At 41.1% G+C, this 26,294-nt stretch overlaps 1 protein-coding gene across 2 annotated transcripts in view; it reads left to right on the forward strand.

Moving 5' to 3' along the window:
• LOC105478457 (tolloid like 2) overlaps positions 1–26,294 on the forward strand; it is a 152,320-nt gene that overhangs the window by 71,712 nt on the left and 54,314 nt on the right. The window contains exons 3-6 of one of the 2 annotated variants that reach the window (XM_011735792.3): positions 903–980; positions 15,012–15,167; positions 19,269–19,386; positions 25,316–25,494. In XM_011735792.3, the coding sequence (XP_011734094.1) occupies positions 903–980; positions 15,012–15,167; positions 19,269–19,386; positions 25,316–25,494 (531 nt within the window). Of the gene's footprint in view, positions 1–902; positions 981–15,011; positions 15,168–16,296; positions 16,754–19,268; positions 19,387–25,315; positions 25,495–26,294 lie in introns of those variants that run through there. The other variant, XM_071069372.1, reaches the window with a different exon arrangement.

Raw genomic sequence — 26,294 nt, forward strand, 5'->3', positions numbered from 1 at the left:
CCTTCCTGCCTTTCAGATCTCACTGCCATCCCACCTCCCCGAGGCCCCTCTCCAACTACCAGATAAGCAGCTCCTCCCATCACATTCTATCACATACTGGATTTGATCTTCTTCAGAGCATTTTCCAAACCTGCAATGATCTCATTCATGAATTTACTTACCTGCGGTTTATGGTCCAACTTTACATTTAGAATGGACATGTCTTGAGAGCAGGAACTCACCTGCCTCATTCACTGCTGGATCCATGGTGCCTGGAACTGCACCTGGCCCATAGTAGGTCAAACGTATTTGGTGATTGGCCACATTCCTGGTAGAGACAAATGTTAACACAGTTTATAAATGATGGCTACTAGCAAACATGTGCAAGCATCACTGTCCTTTGTGAACAGAGTGTCTATGGAGTCTAATTTATAAGGTCAACACAGTAGGTTCCTACACGGAGACTTACCCAACAGAGGAAACCCGAACGCCGAGAGAGTGCACAGGGTAACAAAGGCAGCAGTCACGGGACACATCGAGTATTCAGCAGCACTGGGCACATCTCCCTGCGTTCTGCACCAGGCGGACTCCAGGCCCAGAGAGGATGCTATTTGCATTTGGCCTTTCTTATGGAGGTTGAGGGGGTGAGGAAGCTGATTTTGGGGTTGCCTGGTAACTTTGTAAATTTGATTCTGGGTGCCCTTGAGCTGATCCAGGAGAGTTATTCTTTTATTAATTTGTGAATGATGTGTGTGGTTATTTAAAAAAGCAGGTTTGTTTTTACTCTCACATCTAGAATAGTGTGGGGCCATGTGGTAAGGGCTCAGTTGATTTGTGGAACGAAGCTTACAGATCCACAGTGATTCTGATCATGCAGAGAAGGCTGATGTGTCCTCACGCCTCTTTCTTCTCCATTCCTCTAGGTGGGTTTGAAGAGCAGGCATCTGAGAGCAGCCCAAACGCCACAGCCACGGACACTGGCACCAAGGAAGCTGGAAAGGGTAATGTGAACCCTCACCAGGTCTTTGGGTACCTTGTTTTCTTTCAGTTGTGGAAAAATACACGTGACATAAGACTTACTATTTTTAAGTATAGCCTTTAGTGGCATTAAGTACATTCACAATGCTATGTAATCATTATCCCTATTGAGTTCCAGAACTTTTTCATCACCCCTAAAGCAGACTCTGTACTCATTAAGCAGTCACTCCCATTCTCCCTTCCCTAGTGCCTGGCCTTGGATAGCTCTTATGGAATCTTTTCCTATCTCAGTGGCTGAAATGGACTAGAAGCACTGAAGTCTGTGGACGTAAGCGGGGCTGGCATGCTGCCGGCGACAGGGATGGAAGGGCAGCATTTAGTGGTCAGGAACGGTATGGCTCTCAGATAAACTCTGCTCTCTTGGCTGGACTTTTCTGCCTTGTGCATGGCTCGTGAGTCGAAGCCCCTGAAGACCTGGGAGGGGCCGATTATGTGGCTTTGGGAACTGAGTGTCTGAGAGAATGAATGGGTGAGGGAGGCAAAGAAGAAAAATAAAACTGGAGTGGGGATTGCGAGGGAGGTGTAGACTAGAGACCCCATGGGCTACTAAGTGGAAAGCAGGTGAGGTGCTGGTTGACTGTGGGCAGGGAGCCAGGAGCCTGCCCGGAAGCACCGCCACTGCCTGCCTGTATGCAGATGCTCAGACCTGAGTGTGGTCTGCTGGTTGTTTAAGAGTTTCTAGCTTGGAGATCACTGGACACATCTCCTATTTTGGAGAAGCTTCTCCTGTTCAGAAGCAGTGCTGGAGGAGAGGGGCTGCTGGACTTCTGTCTGGCCTGCATCCCGTAGGAATCATGATTCACCGTCAGCAGTGGTATTTCTTCTACACAAACTTCACAGCAAAGCAAAAGGAATAATTTTTAAATGCCAGAATCTTATGTCTCAGGGACGTCTATGTAGGAATGAAATAGAAATCATAATTTATTTTGTGTTTCAGCTTTCATGCTATTTTACATTTTTACATATATACTTGCATATATATAATTTTACACAAATGCATAAATGTGATAATATCATCATACTTTTAAAAGTGTTATCTTCTTTTTCTTTTCCCTTTAATGTGGCCACCTCCTTTCGGGTTCTTTCTCCACATATCAACCCTCTACGCTTTCCCAGGTTATGCATGCTAGTGACTTTGTATACAGCCTTCATATTTTTCTCCATGCACATACATTGATATATATACAGGGATAGATGCATATAAGCACACATCTAAACATAAATACAGATACAGGCTTTGTCATCGTTTTAAAACATAGAATCACATTTGATACACATTTTTTCTGCATCATGCTTTTGCCATCAATACTTCATGGGCACAACCCCTCCAAGGCACTTGTTATAACTTAAACGTATTCTTTTGAGTAGATATTCCTGGTACGGACAGATCATAATTTATTCAGTGTTTTTCTTATCAATCAGCATTCAGTTCACTTCAAGCTTTTGCCATCATGAACAATGACTGCAGTAAACGTTTCTGAATATATATCCTTACGTATTTAGTATGCTTGTAATAGATGTTGCTAGGTTGTGTTTCAAAAGGTGTAACAATTCACATTTCCATAGCAACTTATAAGTGTACTCCTTACCCCTTATTCTTACTAGCAGTAGGGAGAACTCATTATCAGTGTTTTAACAAGTAAGCTGTGGCTTATCGATATTTAATTTGTACTCCTCTGACTGCTGATGACTTTGAACATTTTTTCCTATGTTTGTCAGTGGGACTCGCCTCTTCCTGTCCTGTGCCCATTTTCCTATTGGGTTGCTGATTCTCCTCTTCAATTTGACTTCTTTTAGAGAGAGGCAGATCCTTTAGTCACCCATTTGACTTGTCTGCATTTGTTTCTTAGCATATATACAGCTTGCTGTTTGGACTATGTGCAGGGCTTGCTTTCAGACCTGTGTTTTTCTGCTTTGCTTATTTAAGGATATTTTGACTTATAAATTTTTGGGTTCCCCAGACATCTGGTACTCAATGGTCCTTCTTCACTTGGCCACAAATGATCAGCACTTAGTGGTAAAAATGGCGCATGCATGAATGAATCCAGCAGGGTTTGTCATCACACTGCAGTGACAAAGATGCCACACTCATTTTTTCTTCCTTATTTATGTGATTTATTATTGCATAAAGACCACACCCAAACTTAGTGACTTCAAACAATGGTTTGTTATTTTCATGATTCTGGGGGTTGACTGGGCTCAGTGGGGTGGTTCTTTGGCTGATGCCATCTGGGATCACTCACTTGATTGAATTTATCTAGTAGGTGGACTGGACTGGAAGGTCCAAAAAAAAACTTTAGCTACAGCTCTGGTGCCCCAGTGTACCTCCTTGTGGCCCTGCTCTTCATGTGGACTGTCACCATTCAGTTGTCTTATCAGAAACTTTTCATAGCATGGTGATTGGCTTCCCAGAGGGAGGGAGCAGAAGCTGCCAGTCCATTTAAGGCCTGGACTCGAAACTTCAAGAATGCTACTTCTGCTACATTCTATTAACAAAATAATCCAAAAGACCAGACCAGATTCAAGGAGAGAGAAATAGATTCTACTTCTTCATGGGAGAAGCGGCATGACCTCATAGGGATAAGGGGACTTGGCGGCCATATTTGGAGACTATCTACCACCTTCTCCCCTTGCCTCTGCTCTCCAGCAATAGATATGGTCAGAGTTTTTGATATTTACTGGTTTGTTGGGTGTAAAATGACCCAACTATAAACTTGGACAGTCAGACACACTGGGGTTTGAATCCCAGCTCACCCACTTAGTAGCTATGACTTTGGATAAGTTATTTAACTGCTTGTATGAGGTTTAGAGGGAATTAGAAATAATATTTGTGTAAAGCACATAGGCAGGTGTCTGGAACTTAAAAGAGGCTCAAGGAATGTAGCTCTTCCATTTCCTTCTCCCCACCTCCACCTCCAGGAATGATATTATCCAGCATTGAAAGTGCATCATCTACCTCTGGACTGGGATTCCACAGCTGTGCAACAGCTGCATGGAAACACAATTACAGAGGACAGGAAGGAATACGGCGGCTGTGGCCCATTAAAATTCTGCCTCTAGTGGGGTTGTGCACAGCACCCACACTGCAACAAAAGATCTTGGGCTTTTCGGGGATGGTGATGATAGCAGTCCCCCAGTCTGCAATTCCCTTAAATGGCCCTGGTTTGTTCGAAGGGGATAAGGAATGTGCAGGCTGGGCCAGTCCCTCCACTCTGCATTACAGCAGCAGACAAGCATGTCTTTAAGCATCCGGGGCAGTTCTGAGGAGGAAGGAGACCTCGAAGTGAGGTGAGGGCAGGCCGTTCTAGCCAGTCCCTCCATCCTTCCCATCCCATCCCTCAGGATGCTGTCGGCGCCAACCCTGGATGCCTCTTGCTTTCATTTGAATGAAAGATAAGACACGTTGTGTCAATCTCGGATTCCCTTTAATCACAACTTGCCCCCCTTCCACCACCCCCAGGAAAAGAGACCGCCCAGGCAGGAGAAAGGATCTGAGGGAAGCGCCCAGTTTCGGCAGCAGGTTTATTTCCTGGCATTATGTGGCTCCCCTCAGCCCTGACGGTGGGGATTTGTGCCTCCAGCTTTGGGGAGGGGGAAAAGGCTGAACTACTCACTCAGCATCCCCTCCGGCAGACCCTTTGGTCAGAAGGCTGTCCCTCCTCTGGAGATGAGAGCTCAGCATGCATTTCAGGGCTGATAATGGGATTAATGAAATGGAGTGTGCAACGGCTCCATGAATGAAGCTGTGACTGTTTTGATAGAACCTGATTTCCAGAACCATTTTCATGAAAGAGAATGGATCTTTCACTTTCAGTAACATTTCCTAAGGGCTTTGTGTGAAAGCAAATAATAATGGAATCTGGTTGAACCAGAGGACAGGCATCCCACAAACTTGGGTGCAAAACAGCGCTCGATGCTGGAATTCCTGACATCACTTATGTCAGTTTACTTGGGTGTAACAACTGAGCCCCACGAACTTCAGGCCCTCCTTTTTAGCCCGTCTCAAATGCAGACTTTCATAGCCATTGTGGCAGCTCACACTGAGCCCTTACTCACCGCAGGCATTTGACATTCATTACCTGGGTCACCACCGCCCTGCAGCAGGAAGTGAGGCTCCGAAGGGGAAGTGATTTGTCCAAAGCCACATAGGTAGCAAATGGCAGCATTTATCTTGAGCTTAAGTCCCCCTGACCCCAAACCCCTTGATCTTAACCTTTGGGCTGTATCAGTGGTTCCCAAACTTCACTGAGCTTTGTAATCACCTGGGGAGCTTTAGAAACTGCAGGTGCCTTGACTTCACTCTAAGGCCAATTGATTCTCAGTCTCAGAGCAGGGAGGCAGACACCAGAATTTTTTAAAAGCTCCCCAGTTGAATCTAATGTGCAGCCAGGTTTGAGAACCACTGTGCAGAATGATCTAGTCTCCCATTTACTAAGGGGCCTCAGCCTTTCGAGACTGCTGCAGGTGAGGTGCAAATTCACCCGTCACCTTTGGAGTGAAGGTTATGCAGATGGCTGGGCTCTCAGCGTGTTTACTTCCAGTGTGGGAATGACCAATTGCCTAATCTAAAAATTGCACTTCCTCACTGGAGAAGGCTGGCTCAGGCCTGGTTCTGTTTATGACATGGCTGTGCCTTCAGCTGGAAATAGAAGATTGAAAAGCAACAACCGCTTTGCTCTTTCAGAGAGGACAGGGCTCGCTCCCGGAGCCAGAGAATTTAAATGGGCTTTATTCCCCCCTCAACCCTACCCCAGCGTGTTAAATCCTGTCAGACGCCCTGAGCTCCTCTTCAAATGCAGGACTCTTGGCCATAATAAATAATTACATCCTTCTATTTGGACTCTGATTCCAGATAGTAGTAATCCAAGAAAATCCAATAATGACAGTTGCATTAAGATCCTTCTTCCAGGCTCAGCAGAACATCTGTTTAGACATATTTTTAATCGGCAAATGCTTCCTGTGTTGAGTCCTTAGCAAATTAAATTTCTCACTGGACCAAAGGGGAAGCTGTCATTCAATAACCCATTTCTGGAAATTACACCCTAGCTTCTTTCCAGGTGCACTTAAGATTTTCCCATGCTGACTTGGCTGCATAAAACCGACCCTTACAATACCAGGTCACATGTATATACAGCACAGCTTGTCAGAGAAACATGGAATATCTTAGTGTTATTTCCTTGAATAGAGAAGTATTTTTGCCCATTCTCCAAAGGAGAGTTGGCGACAGAGGAAAATTAAGAGACTTGTTGAAAACCATATGGGAACTGAGTAACAAACTTCTACTTGCTACATTGCTGCCTGTGATTACTTAAGACTGGATGATTCTCAGGATGTAAACATTAAGGGCTTCAGTGTTGCCAACATTTTGGAGAGGTTTCCAACACAGAGTTGTTTGGACTGTTGGGCTGTTTATTTTTAGAATAGCTCATCCCTTCTTTAATTCATTCATTCAAAATATAAAAATATTGAATGCTCACCACCAGTCAGGCACTGTGCAGGGTGTGGAGAATAAAGTGGGGAACAAGCTGGCAACAGTTCTTGCCCTCATGGAGCTTCCAGTCTACAAGAACAACTCACATTTGACATCTTGATGCAATTTGTAGTTTAGGGCTAGAATAGCAAATTAGAATATCTTCCGTAGAGGGCAGGCAGGTGATCTAAAAGGTAAAGTAAGCTGAATAGGACAATGTGAGGGGGGAGAGAGATTCCAGCAAACAGAACATGTGCTCTGACTATGAAGAGCAGGTGCTCCTAAACTCCAGTGGGTTGTACTATGATGGAAGATGGGCTGCTGTTGCCAAATCTTTCAGTTTTTAAAGAAAAACTAGAAAATCTGGATTCTTATGTGAAATCCCTTGATATTTAAAAGTTGGCTCCTACAGTGAGATTTTTTAAAAAACATAGTGTGGGCCAAAAGTGTCCAGGCCAAACAAAAACACATCTGCGGGTTGGGTTTATCCCAACATTGCAAGTGTATGACTTCTGTTCTAGAAATTCTGGTGGTAAGACAATCATTTTCAGGTTTAACAATGTATTACACACCAACTTTCTGGGTCTGGAAATATGACTAACTAGATGAGTAGGAACCCCTTATACAAGCAGAGGAACACTGAAAAAAATACTACATTTTCGCGACCCCAAATGGAAAATACGGAGTTGAGTTCAAAGGAAAGAAAGGTGAATGTCGATGATCAGAAGAGAATAAGGAACATAACTCACAGAAGGTAGCCTCAGATGCTGTCGATGTTAGCAGCAGCAAATCCGTACAGGTCTGCAGCAATTTGATTTTTGCCTCCTCAGAGGAAAGAATTCAGCCAAGGGGCATAAGGCAGAGTGAGAGACCCAGGCACACTTTAGAGCAGGAGTGAAAGTTTATTGAAAAGTTTTAGACACCTGTAATCCCAGCACTTTGGAAGGCCAAATGGGGTGGATCACTTGAGGCCAGGAGTTCAAAACCAGCCTAGCCAACATAGTGAAACCCCATCTCTACTGAAAACAAAAATTAGCTGGGCATGGTTGCACATGTCTGTAACCCCAGCTACTTGGGAGGCTGAGGCAGGAGAATCTCTTGAACTTGTGAGGTGGAGGTTGCAGTGAGCCGAGACTGCACTGCACTCCAGCCTGGGCAACAGAGTAAGACTGAAAAGCATTTCTAGGAGGGAGAAGTGAGATGTAAGAAATAGCAGTGAGCAAGGGAATGGGTGAATATGAAGGCAGATATCAATCTATATTGCAAACACACACAAATAAGTCATTGATAATGGTGACTAATTTGGGGTCTTCAAAGCAAGCAAATAATAACATGAAAAATTGGAGGGTATCTTACAAATTAAAATATTTTAAAAGCCCTGCATTTCTTAGAATCAGGCTGTGGTTTCTGGTTGCTTCAGATCTGCCTTCTTTTTTTTTTTTTTTTCTTGAGATGGAGTCTCCCTCTGTAGCCCAGGCTGGAGTGCAGTGGCGCAATCTAGGCTCACTGTGAGCTCTGTCTCCCCTCCCAGGTTCATGCCATTCTCCTACCTCAGCCTCCCGAGGAGCTGGGACTACAGGCACCCACCACCATGCTTGGCTAATTTTTTGTATTTTTTAGTAGAGACAGGGTTTCACCATATTAGCCAGGATGGTCTCGGTCTCCTGACCTCGTGATCCTCCTGCCTTGGCCTCCCAAAGTGCTGGGATTACATGTGTGAGTCACCACGCCTGGCCACCCAGATCTGTCTTCTTAGTTCACTAATTCTTTATACTTTAAAAAGTCAAGTATGAATGTTAAACATGAAAGGCAATATTAAAGAATAGAAAGCACATAATGGAAATAAAAAGTAAATATAGAAAAATTTCTTAATCTAATATAAAGCAAGAAAGGAGAATAAAAGGAGGAAAAGAAAACAAAAGAAAAAAAAAGAAAGCATAAAACAAAAGGAAGGTAATAAGTCCAGATATATCAGTGATAAAATAAATGTAATTCGCCTGTTAGAAGATTCTCAGGTTGAACAACAAGAAAAAAAATCTAGCTGTTTGCTGCTTATAAGAGACAGCCCTAAGGTTGGGCATGGTGGCTCACGCCTGTAATACCAGCACTTTGGGAGGCTGAGGCGGGTGGATCACAAGGTCAGGAGATCGAGACCATCCTGGCTTACACGGTGAAACCCTGTCTTTACTAAAAATACAAAAAATTAGCAGGACGTGGTGGCGGGTGCCTGTAGTCCCAGCTATTTGGGAGGCTGAGGCAGGAGAATGGTGTGAACCTGGGAGGCGGAGCTTGCAGTGAGCTGAGATCATGCTATTGCACTCCAGCCTGGGTGACAGAGTGAGACTCTATCTCAAAAAAAAAAAAAAAAAAAAAAAAGAGAGAAATCCCTAAAACCTAATTAAACTTACATGTAGAAATCCTTAAAAAAAAATTAGCAAATGAAATCCAACAATGTATAAAAAAGAATTATACAGCATAACTCAGTGGAATTTATTCCAGGTATGCAAGGCTGATTCAACATTTGAAAATCAACCTATAGAACCTGCTACATCAATGAGCTAATAAAGAAGAATCCTGTTATCACAGCAATTGGTTAAGAAAACACATTTAACAAAATCTAACACCTATTCATGATAAAAACTCAACAAATTAGGAATAGAGAGGAATTATCTTAACTTAATACAGAGTGTCTAGAAAAAACCCTACAGCTTACATTATACTCAATGGTTGAAAGACCAAACACCTTTTCCCAAGACCCAGAACAAGGCAAGAATATCCGCTCTCATACTCTCATTCAGCGTAGTTCTGGAAGTTCCAGACACTGCAGTAAAGCATGAAAAACAAAGAAAAGGCGAACAAGTTGGAAAGAAAAAAATAAAACTGTCCCTATCTGTAAATGACATGTTTGTCTACATAGAAGATCCTAAGAAATCTATTAAGAAGAAAGAAAAGTCCAAAAACCTCCTAGAACCAATCAATGAGCTCAACAAAATTTCAGAAATTCAAGGCCAGCACATTTCTATATTGGAAATATAAAATTCTATAATGGCTCACATTTCTATATTCTAACAATGAACATGCAAAAACCAAAATTAAAAATGCAATGGCGTATACACAATCACTCCAAAGAGGATGAAATACTTGGATACACAGTTAATAAAATTTGTACAGGATTTGTGTGATGAAAATTAAACAATGCTGATGAAAAAAATCCAGACAGACCTAAATCAGTGGAAAGATACGCTGCATTCCTGGATTGGAAGACGCATATAGTAAGGATGCCAGTTCTCTCCAGATTGTTCTATAGGTTTAATGCAATTTCTATCTCAACATAGTTTTTTATTTTCGTTTTTTGCAGGCATAGACAAGTTTATTCTAACATTTATATGGAAAGATAACTAAAACAATTATGAAAAAGAAGACTGAAGGGGTGTAATCACTCTACCCTATATAAGGCTTACTCTATAGCTACAGTAATCAAGCCGGTATGGCACTGGCAGAGTGATAAACATATAGACCAATGTAACAGAGAACCCAAAAATAGACCCAATTACTGTATGACCCAGTAATTCCACTCTTGGATATTTATCCTGGATAAATGAAAACTTACCTTTACACAAAAATCTGTACATGAATGTTCATAATGGCTTTATTTGTAATAGCAGGAAACAATCCAGATATCCTTCAACAGGTGAATGGGTAAACAAACTGTGGTACATCCATACCATGGACTACTACTCAGCAATAAAAATAAACTATTCATACAGGCAACAACTTAGATGAATCTCCAGGGAATTATGCTGAGTGAGAAGAGCATAATTATTATCCCTATTATATGCTGTATGCTTCTATTTATATGATATTCATCAAATGACAGAATTTTAGAAATGGAAACAGACTGGTGGTTGCCAGAATTTTGCTATGGATGGAGGAAAGGGGAAAGCGGGGTAGATATTGTTACAAAATAACAGCATGAGGGATACTTATGGTGTTGAAACTGTTCAGTATCATGAATGTGGTGGTGGATACATAAAACTGTAAGTGTGATAAAATTGTCTTACAGGCATACACACACAAATTAGTACAAGTAATGCTAGAGATATCTGAGTGAAATCAGTGGTTTGTATCAATGCCCATATCCTAGTTGTGTTATTGTACTGTAGTTTTACAAAATGTTACCATTAGAGGAAATGAAATCTCTGAAATTATTTACTACAGCTGCATGTGAATCTACAACTATCTCAATAAAAATTTCAATTTACAAAAAGCTATTTTAGATACCAAAAAAGATAATATTGAACCTCAATATTAGGATAATTGCAAAGCTTGTTGTATTGTTTGTTGTGGGAAATGTAATTAACTCAGAGAATAACACCCATTCAATGACTCACTAAAAAAAAGTAATTATACAAACAGATTGAAAACGGATAGAAAAAAGCTATATGAGGCAAACACTAACCAAAATAAAAAAGTGTGTAGCAGGCCAGGCATGGTGGTGCATGCCTGTAATCCCAGCATTTTGGGAGGCCAAGGTGGGCAGATCGCTTGAGCTCAGGAGTTTGAGACCAGTCTGGGCAACATGATGAAACCATGTCCCTACAAAAAATAAAAAAATTAGCCAGAGTGGTGGTGCATGCCTGTGGTCCCAGCTACTTGGGAGGGTGAGGTGGGAGGATGGCTTGAACCCAGGAGGCAGAGGTTACAGTGAGCTGAGATCGGGCCACTGCACTCCAGCCTGGGTGACAGAGCCAGACTTTGACTCAGATAAAAAAATGTGTAGCAATATTTATATCAGACAAAACAATCATTATTATGAATGAATATTATTATAAAAAGGATTACTAATGATAAAAGAAAAATTTATCTGGAATTAACAATTCTAAACTTGTCTTACTTAATCAACATAGTCTTGAACAATCTAGAGCAAAAATTAAGGAGAGAGAAAATAACAATTCATAATCTTAGTTCTGGAGGTTTTGCTTAAAGCACCTTTCTTAGTAACTGATACACTAAGAAGCCAAAAATCTGTGTAAGCAGAATATTTGAACAATATATGAAACCCATCAATTAGACATCACATATTATTGTAAGAAAACATGGAACATTTATAAAAATCAGTCTTGTATTAGCTTACTAAGGAAGGCCTAAATACCAAAGAATCAATACTTTAGAGCAAGGACCAGCCATCTATGATCAGTAGGCCAAATCCAACCTCCTGTTTTGCAAATAAAGTTTTATTGGCACACAGCCATATCCATTTATTGACATATTATCTATGGCTGCTTTCACACTTCAATGGCAGAGTTAAGTAGTTGTAACAAAGAATATATGACCCACAAAGCTTAAAATATTTACTATATGGCCTTTTATAGAAAAATTGCTGACCTCTGCCATGAAGAATAGGTTATTAGAACACAGTGCAGTGTTAGAAATCAATAATACACACACAGACAAATTTTTAGAAATTAAAACCCATACTTTGAAATAATTCAGAGGTCAAAGAAGAAAGTCTAAATGGAACTTAAAGAATGTATCAAGGGGCCGGGTGTGGTGGCTCAAGCCTGTAATCCCAGCACTTTGGGAGGCCGAGACAGGTGGATCACGAGGTCAGGAGATCGAGACCATCCTGGCTAACACGGTGAAACCCCGTCTCTGCTAAAAAAAAATACAAAAAACTAGCCGGGCGAGGTGGCGGGTGCCTGTAGTCCCAGCTACTCGGGAGGCTGAGGCAGGAGAATGGCGTGAACCTAGGAGGCAGAGCTTGCAGTGAGCTGAGATCTGGCCACTGCACTCCAGCCTGGGTGACAGAGCAAGACTCCGTCTCAAAAAAAAAAAAAAAAAAAGTATCAATATCTAACATTGAAAATGTACATTTCAAAATATGAGACACAGGAAAAGAAGACATCAGAGAGAAATTTAGCCCTGAAAATGTTAATATTTATAAGAAAGATTTAAAATTAATGTGCCAAGTATTCAACTCAAGAAGCTAGAAAAGGATTGCCAATTGATTTTGGACAAGAGCGCCAGACAATTCCATGGAGAAAAACTAGTCTTTTCTACAAATGGCCCTAGAACAGTTAGATGTTTACATACTAAAGAGTGAAGTTGGAGCCCTACCTCACACCATATACAAATATTAACTAAAAATGCATCAAAGACCTAGATATAAGAGTTAAAACTATAGAATTCTTAGAATAAAACATATGTATAAATCTTTGTGATCTTGAATTAGGCTATAGTTTCTTAGATATGACACCAAAAGCACAAGCAACATAAGAAGATCATAGATACATTGGACTTCATTAAAAACAGCTGTGCTTCAAAGGACACTATTATAAAATTGCAAAGACAACCTACAGAATGGAAGAAAGATTTGGAAATTATATATCTGACTAGAGCCTGGTATCCAGAATATATAAAGACTAATTATAACACAACAATAAAAGACAACCCAATTAAGAAATGAATAAATAATTTGAATAGATATTTCTCTGAAGAAGATACACAAATGACCGCCAAGTACATGGAAGAGATGTTCAACATCATTAGTCATTGGGGAAATGAAAATCAAAACCAAAATGAGATTCCGTTTCACACCATTAGGATGACAATAATAAAAAAGATTGACAATCACAAGTGTTGATGAGGATGTGGAGACATTGGAACCCTAGTGTATTGCTGGTGGGAATGTAAAATGGTGCCACTGCTTTGAAAAACAGTCTGGTAGTTTCTCAAAAGATTCAATATAGAGTTACCATATGACCCAGCAATTCCACCCCAGACATGTACCGAAGAGAAATGAAAAAACTATGTCCACAAAAATGTGTACATGAATGTTCATAGAAGCACTATTCCTAACAGCCAAAAAGTAGAAATAACCTAAATGTCCACCAACTGAAGAACAGATAAACAAACTGTGGTATGGGCATACAATGGAATATTACTCAGCCACAAAATGAAGAACTGATTCATACTACAACATGGGTGATCCTTGAAAACATGCCAAGTGAAAGAAGCCAGACACAAAAGGCCACATGTGGTGTGATTCCATCTCTAGGAAATGTCCAGAATAGGCAAATTCATAGAAACAAAGTTGATTACTGGTTGCCAAGGACTCGGGGAAGGGAGAAATAGGGAGTGACTGTTAATGGGTACATAGTTTCTCTTTGGAGTGATGAAAATACTGTAGAATTAGATAATGGTGGTGGTTTCACAACTTTGTGAAAATACTAAAAGTCACTGAATGGTATACTTTAAAAGGGTAAATATGGTGTGTGAATTCTATCTCAATTTTTTTAAATAAAAGAGAAAAGAAGCTAGAAATGAAACGTCAGGATAAAACAAATGAAAATAGAAGGAAGTAATAAAGTAAATAACATTAATGTAATAAAGAAAAGTGAAAAGAATTAATCAGGCGCGGTGGCTCATGCCTGTAATCCCAGCACTTTGGGAGGCCTAGGTGGGCGGATCACTTGAGGTCAGGAGTTCGAGACCAGCCTGGCCAACATGGTGAAACCCCATCTCTAGTAAAATACAAAAATTAGCCGGACATGGTGGCATGTGCCTATAATACCAGCTACTCAGGAGGCTGAGGCAGGAGAATCACTTAAACCCAGGAGGTGGAGGTTGCAGTGAGCTGAGATTGCGCCACTGCAACCGAGGTGATAGAGTGAGACTCTGTCTCAAAAAATAAATATATAAATAAACAAAAACAAAGAAAAGAGTCGGCAAAAACAAAACCTGATTTTTAGGAGAAAAAGTATAAAAACTAGAGCGAAAATGCTCCAAATTATAATAATGAGGGATTCTAAGCAAGCCAACTGAAAACAAAATTTTAAATTATCTGACTGGTGAATGAAATGCATGCAGATTCAGTGACTGGTGTCCATGGGTTTCAGCATTCTGTTCCACCCACCTACCTCTGCCATTGGGGGAGGCCTAACGTGTGGACTCAGAACCTTCCATCGAACCTCCTTGTGTTTCCCACACTACTGTCTTAAGGGTCCAGATGCCAAAAGTTGGGAGTTTTATGAGGGTCTGCTTTTTCCAGGGTTTTTCTTACAAATAATTTTTCCAGTGTCACAATCTGATCCACTCTCCTTGTTGTACTGGCCAAATTATTTCAAAATATGCAACACTGACCATTTTGGATCAAGGCAAGGGATTGACTCAGTTTGTTCCCCAAATGCTTGTGGCTCTGAGCAGAAAGTCCACCCCAACCTCAGCCCCACCCAAAGAGCTGTGAGGTAACCCCACCCATTTGATTCTGTGGCCCCATGTGACCTCTTTCAAGGCCTCAGACAAGCCAAACCCACTCCCATCATAGCCCTGTATGTTTATTACATGTACTCTTCCCCCATCTGGAAAACTACCACCCAGGGCTTCCAAACCCTGAACTGATGAAATAGCCCCTTTAGAACATGTTTTAACACCCCCTTTTTGGAATCGTGGATAATACAACCTCAGCCATAATTCACAGGAGGAATCAAAGGGCAAAGTCAATAGTAACCCAACTGTCTTGCAGATGGCCAGGAGAATACCACACTCCTGCACAGCCCTGGGACCTCGCATGCCACAGTTGAAACCTTCTCTCCCCGGGTCCGAAGAGCCACAACCTCAAGGACAGAGAGGATATGGCCTGGCGGAGTCATCCCCTACGTCATTGGAGGGAACTTCACTGGTCAGTAGCCACAGACAAGGCCTGCTTTGGGTCAGGGTGCTTTGTCACCCTGGGTTGAGACAGTCCTTCTAGAAGGACCTGGGTGGGATGGAGCAGATGTTCAGGACCACAGCAGACCTACAGATGGTGTCCCCCTCTTGCCAGCAAGGCCTGGCCCACCAGTCCTGGGGAAATTGCAATCTCTGTTGGGGCTATGTCCTCAAAGTTGGTTACCTTGCTCCCGATGCTTCGTGTGGGGAGTGACCTGGAAGGACCTTGAAGGATAAGCGGGGTTTGCATAATGACTGTTTGAGGACAAGCCCTCCACAGAGAAGAAAGTCCATGAGCAACTGCACATGATTGGCTTCCCTGTCCTCTGCCTGGATGAGCGTCCTGGACTCAGAGGTCCCCTGCCACCACCCACAAGCAGTGTTCCACTCAGTGACCAAAGCGACCAGTGGACATGGCATGACTCCCTAGGTCCAAATCTCAGCTCCAGTACTTGCCAGCAAAATGCCCTGGGGAAATTAGCCTCTCTGTGCCTCAGTTCCCTCTTCTGTAAATGGGGATGATAATATCTTCTACCCCATCTGGTTGTTTTGAGAATCAGATGGATTACTGTAGATAAAGCACTTAGAGTGGTGCCTGGCAGACAGTAATGAGTAAGTATCTGATATTAGTATTCCCTTTAAAATATGTGAATCATTCGCGGCTTCCTGTTGCCACTAGAATGAAATTCCTGACCACGGACCTGTAAGGCCCTCCCTCGAGGACCCCACCATCCCTCTCCTGCCTGGCCTTTGACCCTCTCTCCCCTTCTCCCATCCTTCATCCCTATGCTCTGGCCTCACCAGCCATGTGCCTATCCCAAGACGTGCCCACCTCATAGGCCCCTGCGCACTCACACTTCAACTTGCCTTCTGTCTCCCTTGGATGCCCTTTCCCCAGGTCTTTGCATGGCTGTCTTCTTATCATTTGAGTCTTATGTCAAGGGACACTTCACAGGAAGGCCTTCCGCCCTGCCCCCGTCAGCACCTCCCTGTCCCCAGACCCTGCTTTATAACCTTGGCAGCACTTACCATGACCTGAACTCACTTTACTTCTATTTCTGTTTCATTTATTTTTGTCTCTGCCTCAGCTCTGTGGGAGCAGCAGTCTTTTTCTGTCTCATTTCCGCTTCCGTATCTCCAACACGGAGACCAGGGCCCGGCACATCCTAGGCAGGTAGTAAATCTGCCCACTGCATACCTGCGGCCAATGTCAGTGGAATGCCTGAGTGACAAGCCACACTGAGAGACTTTCCCAGGCTCTCAGTGTCACTTACAAGTCCTTTCCCTCCCTGTGGCTCTGTGACCTCTACTCAGAGGTGGCTGATGAAGGCAGATTCCCTGAGGATTTGCCAAAGCCACTGAGAACCGCTGATGAGTAAGTTAGGGAACAGTGAAGACCTCAGCAGCAGGGCAGCGGAATCCTGCAGTTCCCTTTTGCTCCCACAGCATTAACCCACGGCTTCCTAGTGCCAGGTGCTTAACTAGGGATTGGTGATAAAAAAGATGACTAAGATTTCATCCTGCCCTCAAGGAGGTCTGTTCTCACCGCAGAGAGAGGTGAGTGCCTAAAGAAAAAAAAAAATAGAAACGATAAACAGCTACAAACTTTTGTTCCTTGGTATCCTAACTGTGTTCTTTCAGATCTGGTGTGCTTTTCTGACCAAAGATTTATATTCCTTTCATCAAAGTGAACTAATGTTATATGAAAGAATTTTGTTGACACAAGTATTTCATGTTATTAGGTAATTAGTAGGGTTGCTATTTTTGGTAAGTGATTGAGCTATAAACAATTTGAGCCAAAAATGTCAAGATGTCAGAAAAGAAATGCACAGCTAAGTTATTCTATTTTTTGTTGTTGTTTGTTTTTTCTTGCTTTCTTTTATTTTTTTTGAGACAGGGTCTTGCTCTGTTGCCCAGGCTGCAGTGCAGTGGCATGATCATGCCTCAGTGCAGCCTTAACCTTTCGGGCTCAAGTGATCCTCCCACCTCAGCCTCCTGAGTAGCTGAGACTACAGGCATGTGCCACCAAGCCCAGCTAATTTTTTTTTTCTTAATTGTTTGTAGAGACAGGGTTTCACCACGTTGCCCAGGCTGGTCTCAAACTCCTGAGCTTAAGGGATCCACCTGCCTTGGCCTCCCAAAGTGCTGGGATTACAGGCATGAATCACCATGCCCAGCTGTTATTCTTTATTCTATGTGAATGTTTTTAGGGACAACAATGTGATACCATCCCCACATCCTGTAGGAATGATGGGAGCCTCCCCGAGTGCTGTTGCACTAGTCCATTTGTGTTGCTCTAAAGGAATACCTGAGGCTGGGTAGTTTCTAAGGAAAAGAAGTTTGTTTTGGCTCACAGCTCTGCCGGCTATCTGAGAAGCATGGTGGCAGCATCTGCTCCTGGTGAGGCCTCAGGAAGCTTGCAATCATGGTGGAAGGCAACAGGAAGCCAGAACATCACATGGTGGGAGGGAGGAAGAGAGAGGTGGGGGAGGTGCCACACACTTTTAAACAACCAACTCTCACATGAACTCAGAGCGAGAGTTCACTCACCAAGGGGATGGTGCTAAAGCCCTTCTTGAGGGATCCACCCCCATGACCCAAACATCTTCCACCAGGCCCACTCCAACACTGGGAATTATGTTTCAAAATGAGATTTGAAGGGGACAAACATCCAAGTGATGTCAGCTGTTTTGTTTTGCTTGTAATTTTTGTTTTTGTTTTGCATTGAGGGCCCTGGAGAACTCATACCTCCGACTCCCACCATCCTTCATACTTCCCAGACAACTGTTTTTTCCTAGATCCTTCTCATTGCTTCTAGGAAAATTTAAACAGTCTTCCTTCTAGATTTTGAAAAGAACTGACTGACTATATGTAACTGTCAGCCTGGAGTTTTACTATTTAGCAAATTTCCACTCAAGGAAATACCAAGACAGGTTCAGAAAAAGTATGAAATTCACCTATTTTCAAAGGCCTGGAAGAAAAATTAGGCTCAAGGATTCCCCACAAGACACTGAAACTCTGTGCAAAAACACACAGATGTATATGCAAATAGAATTTTTAGAGTGCATAGGAGCACTCTCCTAAAATTCTAAAAGAAAATGAGGGGGTGAAGTACAGTGCTGGTGAGCTGGAGTTGACTCCCCCCTACTTCAAAAGCCTGCAGTTTCCAAATGGAAAAACCTGGATAAGGTTTTGTAAATGTTTGGAAAATACTTTCAATACAAAGGAAAATTTGGGAAGCCCAGGATATTTTGAAAATCTATTTTTACCCTCCCTTCCAATCCACAAACTCCTACTCTCTAGGTTTTGGCAACTGAGAAAAGTTATGTTGTGTTTTTAGCAAGGGAAATCCTGATTCCTGGAAATTCCTGGAATATTTCTATTCTGGGTCACCAGAACAAGGTTTTTTTGTTTGTTTGTTTTGTTTTGTTTTTTTCTTTTTTTTTGAAAATATTTAATTGACAAATAAAAATTGTATATATTCAAGGTATACAACATGAAGATTTGATGTATTATGTCTTGATCACCATAATCAAATTAATTAACACATCCATCACCACTCAAGCTTACACTGGAGGGCTGGTGAGGACACAAAATCTGTTCTTTTATCAAATTTCAAGTAAACGATACAGTATTATTAACAATCTTTTTTTTTTTTAATTGTTGGAACATCCTTTGTTTTAACTCAGCATGCTTTAAAGCAGCTAAAGAGGCTGGGTGCCGTGGCTCACGCCTGTAATCCCAACACTTTGGGAGGCCAAGGCTGGCGGATCACCAGAGGTCAGGAGTCGAGACCAGCCTGACCAACATGGTGAAACCCCGTTTCTACTAAAAATACAAAATTAGCCGGATGTGGTGGCGCATGTCTGTAATCCCAGCCACTCGGGAGGCTGAGGCAGGAGAATCGCTTGAACCCGGGAGGTGGAAGTTGCAGTGAGCCGAGATCGCGCCATTGCACTCCAGCCTGGGCAACAAAGGTAAAACTCCGTCTCAAAAAAAAAAAAAAAAAAAAAAGCATCTAAAGAAAGTATGGACCCACCACTGAAGTTGAGTGCTTGCCCTGTTGTTTCAGGGAGCCAGAGGGCCATTTTTAAGCAGGCCATGAGACACTGGGAGAAGCACACCTGTGTGACCTTCATAGAAAGGACCGACGAGGAAAGCTTTATTGTATTCAGTTACAGAACCTGTGGGTAAGTAAGCAAAAGCGAGGCCGCCTCTGCAGAATCAGTTGGATGGCTCATGAGTCTTGAGTTTTCTCTGTAGACCTAAGTATTTCCAATGAGCTGTTATTTAGAGGAGTCCAGGGTTTGCTAGAAACTTTCTGCCCTTGGTAAAATTACAATCCAGTGGCAAAGCTGGTGGGTCAAGAGGAAGATTCCAGGAGACTCCATGAAGACCAGGGGTCCTGCCACTAGGAGAGCAACAGAAGGAACTGGTGGTGTGTCACATGAAGACTTAAGGCAGTGGTTCTTAACCTCTTGGGTTTGGTGTCCCCATTTAGAATCTGATGAACCGGTAGGCTTTCCTTCTTCAAGAATAGATAAATATGTATGTAAAATTTTGCATTTAATTTGAGGGACTCTACAGATTTACAGACTTCCTTCAGAAAACAATATATAATAAAATGACTGGCTTATGACTAAAGTTATCTGTTATGTCAATAAATATGTGTGATATACTTTCCTACTGAAAGAAAAAGGTTCTCATGTTGGATCAAAAACCCAAACCTGGCCGGGAGTGGTGGCTCACGCCTGTAATCTCAGCAGTTTGGGAGGCTGAGGCGGGCGGATCACCTGAGGTTGGGAGTTCCAGACCAGCCTGGTGGTCCAGACCATGGTGAAACCCCGTCTCTACTAAAAATACAAAATTAGCCAGGTGTGGTGGCACATGGCTGTAATCCTAGCTACTTGGGAGGCTGAGGCAGGAGAATCACTCGGGGCTGGGAGGCAGAGGTTGCAGTGAGCCGAGATCCTGCCATTGCACTTCAGCTTGGGCAACAAGAGCAAAACTCCATCTCAGAACAAAACAAAACAAAACAAAAAAACAAAACAAAACCCAACTACATGTTCTATACATAAGATGATTACTGAAGAAAACAACCTAGAGAGGTTTAAAAGTAAAAGGAAAGAAGCCATACAGGTAAATGCTAACAAAGAGAAAGCTGGGATCACAATTTTAGTTGTTGACTAGGTTTTCACTGTTTTGTTTTTGTTTTTAAAGTCAGAAAATGTTAAACAAAACCAAAGCCGAGACACTTTATAATGAGAAAGGGTATAAGCGACGGTGAGAATATAACTGTCATAAATCTTTATGCACCAAATAGCATAGCATCAAGAGTCATAAAACGAGCCCCAGGGAATTCAAGGGGAAATTGACAGAAATGCTCAGTAGCACCAGACTTAATTCATTTCTGTCAACCCAAGTAAGTCAGTGTCACGTTGACCAAAAAATAAGTAGAGATTCACAGAATCTCTAAAATAAACTGAAAAATACAGTTACTAGAGTTGATTCTACAGGTCTATCAGATTCTATAACCTCATAACACATTTTTTTAAATGGCCCATCTATTAAGCATTAAGAACATCTTAACGAATTCTAAAAGGCAGAAATAGCACCAAGATATTTTCTGATTGCAAAGCAGTGAAACTGGACATAATATAATAACAAAAATAGAATAAACATTAGCTGGTGAGTTAAAAGTCCCCCCATGCTTCCCTTTTTATAGCTCTTAGATCATAAAAACAGCAATATTAAAATTGCAGAATGTCTAGATAATGAAAGTCCTGTGGTTCAAAAATAAAAGAGATATAGCTAAAGCTATGTCCAGACAAAAACCCACAGACTTAAATATCCACATCACCCATTGACAATAGTGACAATGAAGTATTCAATTTAAGGAAGCTAGCAAAAATAATACTTACAACCCACCACCATCACCACAACAAGAGTACAAGGAGTACAAGGAAACAGACAAGGTGAAATATTATAGGGCTAACAAATTCAAGAGTAAATTATTTGAATAAACAAACAAGCAGAAAACAGTAGACAAACCACTTGTTAGTTTAACTGAGACAAAATATGACCATACAGAAATAGATAGTGTTAGAAGTGAAAATGGGAGAAACAGCCACAAATTCAGCAGAATCACAAAGGAGTAAGTAGTTTGCAAAACTGTAGGGCAAGGAGTGTAAAATGTGGATAATGTGAAAGTCTTCAAGGTAAATATAAAGTACTGGTACAGACCAAGAACTTTGAATGAAGTTGAAGAACGGAGGGAAAAAGCCATCTCCCACAAAGCACCAGACCCAGAGTTTCACAAGTGAATCCTTTCAAAACTTTAAAAACAGATTATTCTGGTATACTTAAACTTTTTAGAGCATGTAGAAAGAAGAATACTTTCAAATTACTTTTGAGGAACTGTTATGACATTACTACCTTGAAATGAAAAGGATGGCACCAAATAAATGAGAAAGAAAGGAAAACATGATAAAAAAGATAAGAAAGAAAAAATTATAGACTCATCTCACATGTGAATAGCCATGCAAAATCCTAAATAAAATGTTAGCACATAGAATTCAGCAGCAGAAGAAAAGAAGAGGAGGCTGCCAAATACATTTATCTAGGGAATACAAGATTAGTTCAACATTAGAAAATCTATTCTCAAGTTTCATTGGTCAAAGAAGAGAAGCTATATTCATATCTCAATAGATGCTAAAAGGCACCTGTACAATACAGCATGCAGTTTTTATTTTAAAAAAGTAACCAAGGTAGCACAGAAATAGATGTCAAGGATAGGTTCTTGCATTACAAATATATATATATATACACACAAATATACATTTATATAAATAACTTCCAACCAAAAGCCAGTATCATGTTTATCAATGATACTTCTAGAAGCATTTAATTTTAGTTAAAATCAGGAACCAGTTTAAGATGTTTAGGGATACCACAATTATTTAGCATTGTTTTGGAAATACTAATTAATATATATTAGACAAGAGAAAGAAAGAAACACTGTGAATATTGGCAGGAACAAAGAGGCAATGTTTGCACTGACGGGAGATAACGTGATTGTGTGCCTAGAAACCCCAGAATATCAGTTGAAAAGCTGTTAGAAACACAAGGAGACTCTATTAAGTGACCACAAAATTAATTAATTAACAAAACTAGGTGACTGATTTTCTTTATACATGAAATAGTTTGATACACTTTTATCATGGGAAAAAAATCACAACTTTAATAGAAACATAATAGATACTATATCTAAGACTAAAATGTGCCAGACCTATAGGAAGAAAATGCTAACACTCCCAGGAACCTAACAAAAAAAACTAAAAATAGAAAGCATATTGCTTCCTGGTATAGGAATACTCAACATAGTAAAGATGTCAGAACTCCCTAAAATAAGCTGTAAATTCATGCCTTTCTGATTTAAACACCAACATTTATATATATATATGTACATGTGTATGTATGCATACATATTTTTAGAGCTTGAACAAATGATACTAGAGTTTATCTGGAGGAACAACCATGTGGAAATAACTAGAGAGAGAGAGAGAAACAGAGAGAGGGAGAGAGAGAGAGAGAGAGAGAGAAAACAGTAATGACAGAGGTAGCTATCTAATGGTCTAACCAAACATGCAGAATATTAAAATGCAAAGGGAAGATAATAACAAAACAGTTTGGAACTTAAGGGAAAAATAGATATATAGAAAAAAGGGTCCAAAATGAATATACCTATACACAAATTTGGGTAAGAGTTTAAATGAGTGAGAGAAAGTCAATAGTGATATTTGAATATTGGGATAATTTAGATAGCTCTCTGTGAAAAAAAGAAAAAAAGCTGGACTCCTACCTCACTTCTTATACCAAAAACTATTCTAGCTAGATCAAAGATGTAAGTATTGAAGAAAAAGAAATGGAAGAAAGAAAGAAAAAATCCAAGGAGGAAACAAGAGTAATTTTATTTATAATCTTGAAATATGGATGACCTTTCTAAGCAGCACATAAGAAAATGAAGACATTTTATAATACTAACATTAAAAACGTTTGTAATGCAAAAAGAAAACAAAACAATACATAAACAAAAACAAAGTCAAATGAGAACATACAAAGTGAGCAAAATACTTGCAACACTCTTGACTAGTTTCTCTAATTTACAAAGGGTTCTTAAATATCAATCTTAAAAAAATGGACAACCCGAAAGAAAACAGGGGTAAGAGGTGCTCACATAGTTCACAGAAAAACAAAAAAGTCACATAAAATATGTGAAAAACCATCCAGCCTCAATGCAGTGAAATCCCATTTTTTACCTATCCAATTGGCAAAATAGTTGGATAAAACCAGTGTTGGCCAGGATAAGGGAAATAGGACTTAAATATTTTTTAAGCTTCTGTGAGTAAACAGTAGGTGTATATATTTTTTGGGTACCCGAGATGTTTTGATACAGGCATGCAATGTGAAATAATCACATCATGGAGAATGGGGTATCCCTCCCCTCCAGCATTTATCCTTTGTGTTACAAACAATCCAGGTACACTCTTTTAGTTATTTTTAAATGTACAATTAAGTTATTATTGACTATAGTCACCCTGTTTTTTTGTCAAATAGTGTATCTTATTCATGCTTTCTTTTTTTTTTTTCACCCATTACCATCTCCACCTTCCCCACCAGTCCCCTACTACCCTTCCAGCCTCCCATAACCATCCTTCTAGTCTCTATCTGCATGAGTTCAATTGTTTTAATGTTTAACTCCCACAAATAAGTGAGAACATATGATGTTTGTCTTTCTGTGCCTGGCTTATTTTAATTAACATAATGATCTTCAGTTCCATTCCTGTTGTTGCAAATGACAGGATCTCATTCTTTTTTATGGCTGAATAGTACTTCATTGTGTACTTGTACATATTTTCTGTGCGTACACATTTTCTTTATCCATTCATCTGCTGATGGACACCTAGGTTGCTTCCAAATCTTAGCTATCATGAACAGTGCTGCAACAAACATGAGAGTGCAGATATCTCTTCAATAGACTGATTTCTTTTCTTTCAGGTAAAGAGAAAGGGGCTTTTAATATCTTCTTAGTGAGTATATAAACAGACAACATTTTGGGAGTTCAATTTGACAGTATCTGTCAAAATTTCAAATGCACATATCCTTTTATCCATGAATCCCATTGGTAGAAATGTACTTTACCATTTCTTTGTTTCATTTGTTGTTGTTTTTGTTTGTTTTGCTTGTCATCCTCTCCCCCGAGGCCTTGTTAAAATAGCAAAAACTGGAGTTACAGCCCAGATGTACATTAATGGAAGACTGATGAAATAAATTTTAGTATTACAAAAATGTATATAAATATTATTTGAAAAAAAATGATTGTGCCCGGAAGGGAGTCATCTCTAAGCCTACTCTGATAATGACCCCAAGTTGCATGCATTATAGACACTCACCTGCCTCCTTCCCCTGACTCCTCCTTTTCATTAAAAATGGCCCAGCAGGGACTCCAGCACCTTGTGGGTGGAGGGTGGAGTATGGTATACACTTTATGTCAGGCAGAGACCATGTCTTTCGTCAGCTTTTCAAGAAGATTCATAACCACAAAAAGGTTAAGAACCATTTTTGGAGGGAATTTCTGCATTGGATCATTGGGTGGGAAGTCGGACACTGAAATTCTGTTTCTTTTCTTTTCTTTTGAGACAGTGTTAAGCTCTTGTTTCCTAGGCTGGAGTGCAGTGGCGTGATCTTGGCTCACTGCAACCTCTGCCTCCTGGGTTCAAGCAATTCTCCTGCCTCAACCTCCCAAGTAGCTGGGACGACAGGCACACACCACCACACCTGGCTAATTTTTGTATTTTCAGTAGAGACAGGGTTTCACCATATTGGCCAGGCAGGTCTCAAACTCCTGACCTCAGGTGATCCTCCCACCTCAGCCTCCCAAAGTTCTGGGATTACAGGCGTAAGCCACTGCACCCAGCCTGAAATTCTGTTTCTTTTACATGCGCACACACGCACACATACATGCACACACACGCACACATACAGAGTGGGAGGGGGGACTTGCCTCTTGCTCTAAATGTCTTCTGACCTGCTGACCTGGGTATTCCCGCAATTGTCCAGCTGTTGCTCCTATGTTGGGCGCCGAGGAGGAGGCCCACAGGCCATATCCATTGGGAAGAACTGTGACAAGTTTGGCATTGTGGCTCACGAGCTGGGCCATGTGGTTGGGTTTTGGCATGAACACACCCGGCCAGACAGAGACCAACATGTCACCATCATCAGGGAAAACATCCAGCCAGGTAAGGAGGCCTGTGTGGAGTCTGGAAGGCACTGGTCGAGAAGGTGGCAACCTCAGGGACAGGAGGGGGGGAAGGAGAGGACTCGCTGGGAGCTGAGCAATGCTAATTGCTGAGTATGGAGCAATGACTGTTGTGCAGGCCCTTCTCACCAGTATGACCACTGTCCATCTGTGGCTTCCTGGGAGGTCATCTGCCATAGCTTGGAGGTTGGAGCAGAAGCAAAATTATTTTCTATGTTTTATAGGATAATGAAATCTAACTCTGTTTCCTGAAAGGAACACAGTCAACCAGAACACTGTTGCAGCATCAGAGCTGATAAGCAACAACAACAAAAAAGAGTTCTCCTGGCTGCTTTTATGAGTTATTTTTGCTGACTTAGGCAACATGTTTTCTGAAACTGAAATACGATTAGGACATGAACACATGTAAAAACAGTGTTTCTGCCTAGAAACATCCTGCCCCAAGGCAGATAAAGTGTCTAGAATTAAAAAAAAAAAAACTTTCTTATGTCAAATAATTTTATATGGAAGTTAATATTAAGCATGAAAGTAACTAGTTGAAGAATATGATCGCCTTACAAATACTTTAGAGAATCTGAATTGTGAGCTATTTAGGATTGAACTTAACTCTCTGATTCATTTTCTTTTGTTTCTTCAAATTGCAAGATCAGGTTTTTGTTTGATTATTTGTTTTGTTTTTTGTTTGTTTGTTTTTTTGAGACAGAGTCTCGCTCTTGCTGCCCAGGCTGGAGTGCAGTGGTGTGATCTTGGCTCACTGCAACTTCCACCTCCCAGGTTCAA

Source organism: Macaca nemestrina, chromosome 9, assembly GCF_043159975.1.
Source record: "Macaca nemestrina isolate mMacNem1 chromosome 9, mMacNem.hap1, whole genome shotgun sequence".
NCBI lineage: Eukaryota > Metazoa > Chordata > Mammalia > Primates > Cercopithecidae > Macaca > Macaca nemestrina.